We start from the raw sequence: 12500 nt of genomic DNA on the forward strand, positions 1-12500 counted from the left end.
CTCTCTCTCTCTCTCGCCCTCTCTCTCGCTCTCTCTCTTTCTCTCTCTCTCTCTCTCTCTCTCTCTCTCTCTCTCTCTCTCTCTCTCTCTCCCTCGCGCAATGCGTGTGGCATGCGCTCGCAATACACTGTTACACAATGAGGTGTCATTTTGGACTGACGCGCACACGCATGTGTTTGACGACAAACAAAAGTTCTATTTTGTCCACAATGCCAACATGCGAATCGTATGCAGAACAAATGACTGAATATGCTGATGTCATGAAACCTTTAGTGACTATACAAACAGCGTGGTTTTCATTAATGGATGGATGTTACCATTTTTTGTATAGGTGTAATTGGACCAAAAAAGACCAGGAAAACTTGATGAGGTTGAGGGTAGTAACTGAATTTCGCCGTTTGGGAAAGCGTGTTCTGTTTCTTTGTGTAATTGCATTGCGTTGTGTTGTGTGGTGTCGTGTCGTACATTTCGTGTTGTGTTGCTTTGTAGTAGTAGTAGTAGTAGTAGTAGTAGTAAAATTAATATTAAAAGTCCTACGGTTTTTAGCCATTAAGGACTTGAGTGTTTGTCCGCTTTTTGTGTTGCTTTGTGTTGCGTTTTGTTATTTCTTCTTCTTCTTGTCGATCCCGTTTTGTTATTTTATATCCTGTCGTTTCATGTCTTGTGTTCTGTTTTGTTGTGTTGGAATCATGTTGTTTCGTGTTGTGTTCTGCTGTATTACATTGTCAAGTTCGGTGTCAATACCAATCTTCAAATAAGCATCTTATGTCTTGAGAAAAATAAAATGTCAAAGTGGAACGTTTCACTGCGAATTTTCGTTCATGCGATTACTATTTGTATTGTTTTTAGTGTCCCTTCTGTCTGCCCCTTTAAATTATGAAAAGACAAATTGACAAAGACATCGGTGAGGGGGGAGGGGGGATGGGGGGATTCGGGGGGGGGGGGGGGGAAGATGGATGGATTTTGTACTTTAGCACAGAAACAGTGGTACGGTTATATCGCTAATCGGTCAAAAGCAATTGTGCATATTTCTCGCATTAATCACAGTATTCTATACTACACTCATTGATTTTGATGTTTGCATCTTTGTAAATCCGCGCGACCAAAAACCAAAATGAGAACAACACAACTTTGCACAAACTAGACTAATGGGTGTGGGAGGAGGCGATGATGGAGGGATTAGCAAAAACAAGGGGGGGGGTATACAGGTAAAGCAAAAAGGCAGGTGAGATGAAAGCAGTCAAAGTGTTCCGGGCCGCACAAGCACAGGGGGAAAGAAAGTAGGACAGGTGGATCGATAGACAAGCACACATTTCACATTCGCACGTGCAACTCGCCAAGTGTTCCTCTCTCTGGCTGTGCACACACTACAGTCTCGCCCAATTAAAGCGCCTCCAAAAGACACGGCGGAATTTTGGGAACGAGTGTGCCTCGCGAGTTTGGCGCGCCCATGGGTGAAAACGTGTCGGCTACGGAATGGTGGCTTCCCTCGGCGTGGCTGACTTGTGTCGACGTTTGTCTCTCAATCTTTTCCTTCTCAAAATACATCCGTTTTTCTTCCTACTTCGTATATTTTTCTTCTACTTTTTCTGATTTTTCTTTTTCTGATTCTTTTTTTCTTTTTCCTCTTACTTTTCCCCGAATATAGTTTTCTTTATCTGAAAAGAGTTGTCACGAATGGTATCCATGGCTTTTCATGTGTTTCGCTTTTCACTTGGAAGAATGTTCTTTAATATGACGGCTTACTAGTGCCAAAACCTCATAATTGTAATTATCAAGGGAAAATTAGTAATTTTCCCTTGATAATTACCATTTTCACGTGTTTATTACTAATTTTCCCGGGAAAATTACTAATTTTCCCGGAATAATTACTAACTTTCACCTGTTAATTACTAATTTTTAGTTTTGGCTCACTTCCTGACGGATTGCTAGTGCCAAAACCAAAAATTAGTAATTTTCCCGTGAAAATGAGTAACTAACAGGTGAAAACAGTAACTGACAGCGTTAATTAGTAATTATCACGTGATAATGGGTAACCCCAGGTTTTGGCACTAGTAAGCCGTCATAGGGCTTACTAGTGCCAAAACCTCATAATTGTAATTATCAAGGGAAAATTAGTAATAATATTTTCCCTTGATAATTACCATTTTCACGTGTTAATGACTAATTTCCCCGGGAAAATTACTAACTTTCACCTGTTAATTACTAATTTTTAGTTTTGGCTCACTTCCTGACGGATTGCTAGTGCCAAAACTAAAAATTAGTCATTTTCCCGTGAAAATTACTAATTATCCCGTGAAAATGAGTAACTAACGAGTGAAAACAGTAACTGACAGCGTTAATTAGTAATTATCACGTGATAATGGGTAACCCCAGGTTTTGGCACTAGTAAGCCGTCATACTTTAACATCTTCTTTTTCTGAGCTCAACGGTCCGCGCAGCATTATGCTGCGTTTCAGACATGTTTGAAAACAGTAAGTCTTATTCTGAGAAAGGCAGGTCCTTTGGAGAAAAACAACCCCGCGTTGTTGAGTGGTTGATCCCATTTGGGTGTTTTATTTACGTTGTTTAACATAGATATCATGCTCATCTGTGTCATTCACAAATTTAAAGTTCCTTGCTCTTATTGTGTGACCAAGCTGCTTTCGTTATCAAGTTCTGTCCCCCACACACAACCTCGCTTCTATGTTTTAGTTACATCATAAAAAAAATTTCAACAAATTTCAGCCTGTCATGATACAATTATGGGCCAACTTTGAACACTTCAGACCAAGTTTCAGTATTTCATACGCCGCATCCTAACTTTATGGACCAGATCAGTTTTCAGCATTTTTGGTCAAGTGTTGATGTCTGAAGCACCCATGCATGCCTACACTACGGATGACTTTTCAACATTGTGGACAAACTCAAAGCAGTTCATACACAGCAGTCTGAAAAAGACTCGGCAATCAAAACAAAAGAAAAATTAAATTATTGGAACGTTTAATTCAGGACAAAACCAAACAACGCAACTAGAGACATAACAATAAATGATGCTGTGACTTATCTTAGAATGTGACGATTCTAAGATGGTCGAACCAATGACAAAAATGTGTGTAATTTAGTATTGTTCTGGTCACGTGATATAAGCATTTGCTTGAGTGCGTGTCCCAGCTGTGTGTTTAGAACTGTTCATGCGAAGAAATTCTGAATACAAATTTTGTTTAAACCAACCAATGACAAAAGCAATGATTTTTTTCTCTCTGGAAAATAGCAGTTCATACACAACGTGCTAACACTGCGAACCACTGATTGTGTGTTGCGGACACGTTGCTAATGTGTCAACACAATGACTAAGCATACATCAGTTCAGTCGCAGCATTGTAATCACTGGTTGTGTGTTGCGGACACGTTGCTAATGTGTCAGCACAATGACTACATCAGTTCAGTTGCAGCATTGTAATCACTGGTTGTGTGTTGCAGACACGATGCTCACGTGTCAGGACAATGAGAGTTCACACACAGAATTCAAACACTGCGGAATACATTTGTTTATACACAGCATTATTACCACTGGTTGTGTGTTGCAGACACTTTGCTAATGTGTCAGGACTCGACAAAGACAGTTCACACACAGAATTCTAACACTGTATACTGCATCATTTCACAGACAGCATCATTACCACTGTTTGTGTTTTGCAGACACGCTGCTCATATGTCTTGACAAAGACAGTTCACACACATAATTCTAACATTTTGGACAACATCAGTTCATAAACAGCACTGTAATCACTGTTTGCGTTTTGCAGACACGATGCTAATGTGTCTTGACAAAGACAGTTCACACACAGAATTCAAGACTTTGGTTCATACACAGCATTATTACCATTGTTTCCGTGTTGCAGACACGCTGCTGATGTGTCTTGACAAAGACAGTTCACACACAGAATTCAAGACTTTGGTTCATACACAGCATTATTACCATTGTTTCCGTGTTGCAGACACGCTGCTGATGTGTCAGAGGAAGCTGCCCCCCTCCTTCTGGAACTCGGCCTACCAGCCCCCTCCTTCCGCCCCCTCCAGTCACGGGGGGTTCCCCCTGGGGGCCGACGCCTACTTCTCGCCCTCTCTCTATAACCTGCACAAGTCATGGCCCTACCCCTACTCCACGCAGGCACACACCTATGGTCATCAGGTGAGATGGGATTTTGATGCGATTTTAATGATTTTTTTTAATGTAAGTGTGTGTTATTTTGTAGAATGTCTTAGTATTTCTTGTATCTGTCCCAACTCCAGTCAGGCACACATCACTATGAACATCATATGAGACGGCGTGGGCGGGGATGTAGCTCAGTCAGTAGCGCGCTGGATTTGTATCCAGTTGGCCGCTGTCAGCGTGAGTTCGTCCCACAGAGATATAGAATATTCTATATCTCTGTGGTTCGTCCCCACGTTCGGCGAGAGATTTATTTCTCAGAGTCAACTTTGTGTGCAGACTCTCTTCGGTGTCCGAACACCCCCGTGTGTACACGCAAGCACAAGACCAAGTGCGCACGAAAAAGATCCTGTAATCCATGTCAGAGTTCGGTGGGTTATAGAAACACAAAAATACCCAGCATGCTTCCTCCGAAAGCGGTGTATGGCTGCCTAAATGGCGGGGTAAAAACAGTCATACACGTAAAAGTCGTGGGAGTTTCAGCCCATGAACGAACAAACAATATGAGACGGCGATATTGGATTTGAATTTTTTTGGTAAATGTATTGTACGTATTATTTGGATTTATTTATTTATTTTTGATAATTTGGGATTTAAAAAAAAATGTATTAAGTTCTATTGTACATTCGTGTTTTTGTTTTACCTAAAGGTATTGTATGCATCATTTGGGGACGTTATGTTTTATTTTCATTTCTTTAAATAATGTTTGGAATATGTATTCTTATTTATTTAGATATTGTACACTTGTGATGTGTTGTCTTGCCTTTTCTTGTCTTGTCTTGTCTTGTCTTGACTTGTCTTGTCTTGTCTTGTCTTGTGTTTTGGAATAATCTCTCGTTAATTCCTTAACTTTTGATTAATTAATTCATTCATTTGATTATCTTAATCTTTCTTTTGTTCTATATAGTTTTTGATATTTTCTGTTTGCGTTTTCTTACGGTTGCAAATTCTTCCTTAAATGAAAGCTATTCTACCATTTTCCATGCGATTTTATATGATCGTTTACTAATTTGTTTCCCATTTGTGATTTGTTTTGTGAAAGGTATGACAAATATGAAAACCCATGGTTGTTATTAATCAATAGGTATCCGTGCAACAACAAAACGTATACTCTAAATTTAACATTTTTTAATGCTCTAATCTACATGCGAAATTGTAAGGTGCGAACATGGTGTGATGTTGTTATTGTTGTTGTCGTCGTTGTTGTCGTTGTTGTCGTCGTCTTTGTCGTCATTGTTGTCGTCGTCGTCGACGTCGTCGTCATCGTCCTCATCGTCGTCATCATCGCTTTTTCTGTCCTCGGTTTATAATCCAAACCTTTCACCACCCTCCTTTCAGGGTGCCCACGCCTTCTCCTACTCTGGCATGGACGCTACCCGAGGTCTGACGTCACACTACGGGTCACTGGTGATGCCGGGTGGGGGGTTGGGGGGCCGGGGGGACGCCCGGGGGGGACAGTATGACCTCACCAAGGGGGGCGACGCCTTTTCCTCCGCCGCAGCGGCTGGCTACTACGCCATGAGTCGGTTCGGGTCTGATCTTGGCGTGGACACGGGATTGCCAGGTAAGGAATGAAATATGCAGGCTGCAAGCAAACGAAATAAATGAATAAATCAGTACATAAATAAATAAATCAGGGGATAAATAAAAATAAAAAAGATAAAAGGTAAATACATGCCTGAAACAATTAATAAATAAATAAATAAAATTGTAGATAAATAAATCAATGAACAAACAAACCAATGAAAAAATAGATAAGTAGGTAATTAAATAAATGAATAACAGAGTAAATAAATTAATTAATGAGAAAAGAAAGAAAAACAAGTCGCGTAAGGCGAAAATACAATATTTAGTCAAGTAGCTGTCGAACTCACAGAATGAAACTCATGAACGCAATGCCATTTTACTCGCAGCATCGTCAGGCCACCGCTCATGGCAAAGGCAGTGAAATTGACAAGAAGAGCGGGGTAGTAGTTGCGCTAAGAAGGATAGCACGCTTTTCTGTACCTCTCTTTGTTTTAACTTTCTGAGCGTGTTTTTAATCCAAACATATCATATCTATATGTTTTTGGAATCAGGAACCGACAAGGAATAAGATGAAAGCGTTTTTAAATTGATTTGGACAATTTAATTTTGATAATAATTTTTATATATTTAATTTTCAGAGCTTGTTTTTAATCCGAATATAACATATTTATATGTTTTTGGAATCAGCAAATGAGGGAGAATAAGATAAACGTAAACTTGGATTGTTTTATAAATTTTTATTTTTTTTTTACAATTTTCCGATTTTTAATGACCAAAGTCATTAATTAATTTTTAAGCCACCAAGCTGAAATGCAATACCGAACCCCGGGCTTCGTCGAAGATTACTTGACCAAAATTTGAACCAATTTGGTTGAAAAATGAGGGCGTGACAGTGCCGCCTCAACTTTCACGAAAAGCCGGATATGACGTCATCAAAGACATTTATCAAAAAAATGAAGAAAACGTTCGGGGATTTCATACCCAGGAACTCTCATGTCAAATTTCATAAAGATCGGTCCAGTAGTTTAGTCTGAATCGCTCTACACACACACACACACACACACACACACACACACACACACACACACACACACACGCACGCACGCACACACGCACGCACATACACCACGACCCTCGTTTCGATTCCCCCTCGATGTTAAAATATTTAGTCAAAACTTGACTAGATATAAAAACGGTAGAAACAGACAAAAAAACAAAGAATGAAACACAGAACCATAGAAACAAAGAATGAATACATCACTGGATGAATGATTAGATAAATAATTATATCAATCAAGCAAGAAACCAATCAATACATAAATCAAATAATCAATAAACAGACGAATAAATAATTACAGAATACATAAAGGAATAAATAATCGAAGGACGAAAGATCATACAAGCAAACATCAACCCAAATGAAATTGTAAAGAAACTGTTCTTATTGTGGTTACAAATCTGCATTTTTTTTTCAAATTTAAGAGAAATATATGTAATTCCAATATTCCTTAATAATTTTGTCAAGCCCCCCCCCCCCCCCCCCCCTCCTTCAAATCCTTGATGTGCTTTTTTTCTCTCTGTAAATCATATTACTGCATTCATTCAGCCGGTTTATTGATGACCTCCTTGTCAAACTAATTTTGTCTGCATTTATTTATTTATTTAAATTATCTTTTATTGATTTATTTACACATTCATTTATTTTCAGTATTTATTTTTAAATTGTGCAGTTTATCAGCTTATATTCATTTGTTTTAGTTTTTATTCTTGTGTTCTTTTGTTTGTGTGATTGTGGCCCACAGTATACTTCTTTTGCTCTTCTTCTTTCTTGCATGTTTGTTTATCAATGATTCTATACACGACTGTTTCCTCCTACCTTTAATGTTCTGTTTGTGGGTTTTTTCAACAGGACTGGATCTACCTTTACAACAGACAAAGAAGGAACTGTACTGGTGACAGAGGTAACACTTCCAGACGCCACTTGAAATCACAGTCTTGCCAAGCTACCCTGACTTTGGCCATAGTAGATCGTCATAGAAACGGACAGTATCCGTTCTTCACCAGCACTGCGGATGGACGAGAACGTTCTCGAGATTTCGGTTTACCCGCAACACGGTGAACTCAAACTTAAACGGATCTTTCCTGAGTACAGATGGACTAATCAAACAATAAACTGTTGGACTAAAACATACATCATAGTTTAGCCGGACGCCATGAAGAAAGTCAACGAAATGAGTTTTTTCGGCCGGAACTAAGGTTCAGTTTGGCCGCACGCCCAGGAGAAAGTCGGCGAAATGAGTTTTTTCGGCCGGAACTAAGGTTCAGTTTGGCCGCACGCCCAGAAGCAAGTCGGCGAAATGAGTTTTTTCGGCCGGAACTAAGGTTCAGTTTGGCCTCACGCCAAGAAGAAATCGGCGAAACGAAACTTTATGTTTGGAACTAAAGGTTCAGTTCAGCCGCACGCCATGAAGTCAGTGGGTGAAATGAGACTTTTCGGCATAAATTGTTGTACAGTTCAGCCGCACGCCAACAAAAAGTCGGCAAAGGCTGAAACTGAGGTACAATTGTGCGTGACTTCTGTTGCCATGGTGACCGAATATAGTTTGCTGGAAATCAAAGTCCTTAACTGAAGTCAAGTATTCTTTGCCATTATAGCTTGCCAATTCCATGAGTCCTTTTTTTTCTTGGGAGTTTTCGAGAAATGACTCTTTCCTTATGGACACCATCTTTGCTCGGTGAACAACCGACGAGATAAAAACTTGACTTTCATTTTAATGCCATGACATCGACAAAACACAAAGACAACCGTGTCATTCTCCCAGAGTGTTCAACTAAGCACGATAGTGGTTCTAGTCCTATCAACAGATGTGCAGTGTTCGAAGGATGCCTCCTCTTCCCAGGAACCAAGCGACAAATCATATTTGTGAATCGCTGTGGTGTCTTATTGTTTAACGTTTCAAAGATTTTCCTCCGGAATGATTATTTGCGCTAATTGGTGTGTCAATTGTGACGTCATACACGTGACTTGTGGATGGTGCATTGTGATTGGGTAGAGACATGACGTCACTTGACGTTAAAACGGTTGTGGATACTACTTCAGAGCAGACCGCATTGCATACAGCGAGTTCTTCAACAACTACGCGTCCTGATTTGTCGACAATGTATGACGTTGAACGTTATCATCGAATACCAAACGATTTTGGTTGAGGTTAAAAAAACCGTTATCGAATACCAAACGGCTTTGTGTGAAGTTAAACGCCATCGAATACCAAACGGTTTTGTATGAGGTTGAACGTTATCGCCGACACCCAACGATTTTGTGTTTACTTGAAGATAGTCCGCAGTATGTGCGAGTTCTGTGGTAATTTTCAAGTTGACAGAAGAAACAAGGACAAGAAAGCATTGACACCATGGACTCAGTCTGGGATTTGATGACGAAGGTGGGTGACACTGTGACACTGAGACATCGTTGATGACATCATAGACGATATAAACCGGCATGTATGGGGTACATTAGCATTGTTAGCGAATAGCAATCGCAGTCCCTATAATAGGCCCTGAACTCACATGTGGGACAGGAACCATCATCAAGGTACACTACCATGCATGCATGGGGCTGTGTTCATTATCATTTGTTGTCAGAAATTAGGAGTGTTCTTTTGTGTCCCTTGTTTTAGTGGAAAACCTTAACTGTTTTTGAACATGTGAACATTTGGTCGACATCAAAAGTTTTGTTTTTTAAACGTGGCTAATTGAGCGTTAAAGTGAGTGGAAAATGCTTTGTTGTGAAATGTGAAGAGAGAACAGTTCGCCGTGTAACGACACTGAAGACTCATCTTCCGACATGTCGAACTTTAACATGTGTATATTATGCGCCATGACTGAGAAGCATCATTGCGTGTTGTATATGTCTCGTTTTTTCGTCAATGTGTCTGTTTTCTACGAGTCTGAGCGTCGCGGAAATAACCGTTTTGAATAATGCAACAGCCACAAAATGCATATCGACGTTGTCATGTAATTTTGGCGTAACTCATTTTAGACAGCTTGTTCAGCAGAAGGCCAAAACTGATTTTTTTTAAAAATTATAAAATAGTGTTTATATTTGTACCTGGTATGGAAAGAAAGATACAAGAATGTTAAATCATGTATTGTCCATCGTATTTCAGAGAATGTTTCTCATTGAGAATGATAAGCTTAGTCAAAAGCACAAAAAAACATCAAAATTGCCAAGACTCGAGTTACGCCAACATTCCAGAACGACGACGATACCGTGATCAGTTGTCACCGTTTAACAGGTATTTTAAATATATTGCAAGGTACTTTAAATATATTGCAAGCTGTGGAACTAGTTGCTGTCTGGAATTCTTGAAATTGCTCACTCGTCTATAAATGTCCACAATTTCTTGTTACTTGAAACAATATAAGCTACTAAGAGAAAAAAACACACCATAATTTATTCTATATTTTCCCCGGTCCATTGAAGATCAATGAAGCATGAACAACATTTCACTACTGAATATATATGGACTATAGGGTAGAGTCTTAGAACCAAAAACGTGGTTTTTTTCAAAATCCCACAATGTCTTGATACTTGAATAAATATCAGCTACTGACAAACATAAAAACCCACACATAATCTGTACTATATATTTGACCCGATCCATTTAAGATCAATGAAGCATGAAAATCCTTTCACTGCTGAATATGGACTAAAAGGGTAGAGTCTTAGACGCAAAAACGTTATTTTCAAAATCCCACAAGAAATGTCCGTCCACAACTGTGTTTTTCTGTCGTTATTTGGGCAGCAAAAGTGACGGGGGGAAAAGTGCAAGAAAATTGACGAATTCCGGTTCTACCTGTCGGGTCTGTATGGACTGTGAAAGAGTTGTTTCCCTTGGAAACATTGAGGCACTATAAGACCAAATATAAATATATGTTGGTTTAGGGTAACGTGACCAAAAAAGATAAGGTCGGTAGGTCGGCTTTACTTTTTATTCAGTTTTTTTTCTTTCTTTCAATTTAGTCGATTTTGAAGGAGGTTACTTCCCTTAGTCTCGGTGTGGTTTGCAAAATGTGCCAACCGTTGGGGTTTTCTTTAGAAATTAAAAAAAAGTTTTAGGGTCGGGGGGAAAGAAATTGGGTCGGTCGGGTTACCCTAAACTAACATATATTTGTATTTGGCCTAAGCTACTCACTTGCGGACAGTTGTCTCAATACGGGTTCGCTAGTGAGTGCATGGCCTATAATGTCACGTGGTAAAGCGTGCCTCAAAGTTTCAAAGAGAAACCAATTTTTCACAACATATACAAACCAGACAGAGTTATTTCAGAACATCGTCTATTCGCAGCCTTCGTGTTACGTTTCCTATACGTTTCAATGTGTCTTCACGTGATTTTATGCATGTTTGATTTATTGGTCCATGACATCTATTGTGAGAAAAAAATGTGTATGCCTTGAAATGTTCTGAATTGAGTTTATTTTTTATTTTTAGTATATGTCAAGTAAATGTAAGAACGGTGGGCTTGGCAGGATTTTGATCGTTTTGTTTTGTTTCCTGTATGGCGGATTTTGCTTCTTGTATGTTTTGTCGTGGTAAAAAAACACCTTTTGTCTAATGTATCTCTTCCTGCAGTTCTTTTTCCTTCTTTTGGTCAATTCTGTCCGTCTGTCTGTCTGTCTGTCTGTCTCTCTGTCTGTCTCTCTCTCTCTTTTTCTCTCTCTCTCTCTTTCTCCCTCTCTTTCTCTCTCTCTCTCTCTCTCTCTCTCTCTCTCGCTCTCTCTCACTCTCTCTCACTATCTCTCTCCCCCCTTTCTCTCTCCTTTTCTCTGTTTACGTTTTATTTTTCCTTTCTGTCTGATAGTTATTTTTATTTTTGAGGACACAGTGCATGGCGCAAAACTTTAAAAATTTGAGAACCAGCAAACCCACAGCAAAAGCGTTCAGTACTCAAATTGTTTATTCAAGCTCTTTCAACGGTGATTTGTCGAAACACTCAATGAAGTTTCAAATAAGAGTTTTGATTGTTAAATCTATACTATTGTTAAATTTGGAGCATTACTTTTTCCAAATAGTTTCCGTTGAAAACAGCAAATCTGAAGAAATAAATTAAGCTACGGCCACCACCATCCACCCCCCCCCCCCCCCCCACCCAGGCACACCCCCCCCCCCTCAACCACCACCTCGCCCTAAAAAAAAAAAAAAAAAAAGAAAAGGGAAACAAACCCCGAACCACAAAATGAAAAAAAAGCGATGCAGCCGTCTAGTGTATAGTAAGTGAAGCGCAGAAGAAAATGAGTGATGAAGCGAGAGTTTGTGGGGAAGGGGAAAAGAAAATAGCTGTTCTCATGTAGAAACTGACAAGAACAGATGAAAAAGTACAGCAGCGGGGAAACGCTGGCGCCATTTTGCCATAGAGCATTCTGAGACAGACGGAAAGTGAAGGGCGATCAGAAGAATCACGTGCTCGAGGGCCCCGCTAAGCTACTAATCGTGCTGTCCCATCGCAGGGCGGGCTTGATTTATGACATTGTGCTGAACAAATTGCGGGTCATACATGATGGTTCTCAAGTTTTGCCTTCGCGTGAAAGGGGGTACAGGAACAGAAGATGATAAATGTATTCACAAGGACAATTAAAAACACACACAAAAGGTTTTAAAGAGTTGTGCTGAACTATTTGCAGGCCAATTAAAGGGTTAAAAGGCAGTGGAAAGAAGTGAAAATGAAGGAGAAAAGACAATTTGGAATGAAAGCTATAAGGTCTTGGAAATCAGCGTTTG

At 39.6% G+C, this 12500-nt stretch overlaps 1 protein-coding gene and 1 long non-coding RNA gene across 2 annotated transcripts in view; one reads left to right on the plus strand and one right to left on the minus strand.

Moving 5' to 3' along the window:
* LOC138961771 (transcription cofactor vestigial-like protein 2) overlaps positions 1 to 11855 on the plus strand; it is a 43854-nt gene extending 31999 nt beyond the window's left edge. Inside the window, exons 3-5 of the mRNA XM_070333442.1 lie at positions 3981 to 4174; positions 5534 to 5759; positions 7632 to 11855. Of these exons, the coding sequence (XP_070189543.1) occupies positions 3981 to 4174; positions 5534 to 5759; positions 7632 to 7678 (467 nt within the window). The 3' untranslated portion in view covers positions 7679 to 11855. The remainder of the gene's footprint in view (positions 1 to 3980; positions 4175 to 5533; positions 5760 to 7631) is intronic.
* The window catches only part of LOC138961794 (uncharacterized), a 457147-nt gene that overhangs the window by 148060 nt on the left and 296587 nt on the right, over positions 1 to 12500 (minus strand). The gene's annotated exons all lie outside the window — the stretch shown is intronic.

The sequence above is a fragment of the Littorina saxatilis genome, linkage group LG3 (genome assembly GCF_037325665.1).
Source record: "Littorina saxatilis isolate snail1 linkage group LG3, US_GU_Lsax_2.0, whole genome shotgun sequence".
Taxonomy (NCBI): domain Eukaryota; kingdom Metazoa; phylum Mollusca; class Gastropoda; order Littorinimorpha; family Littorinidae; genus Littorina; species Littorina saxatilis.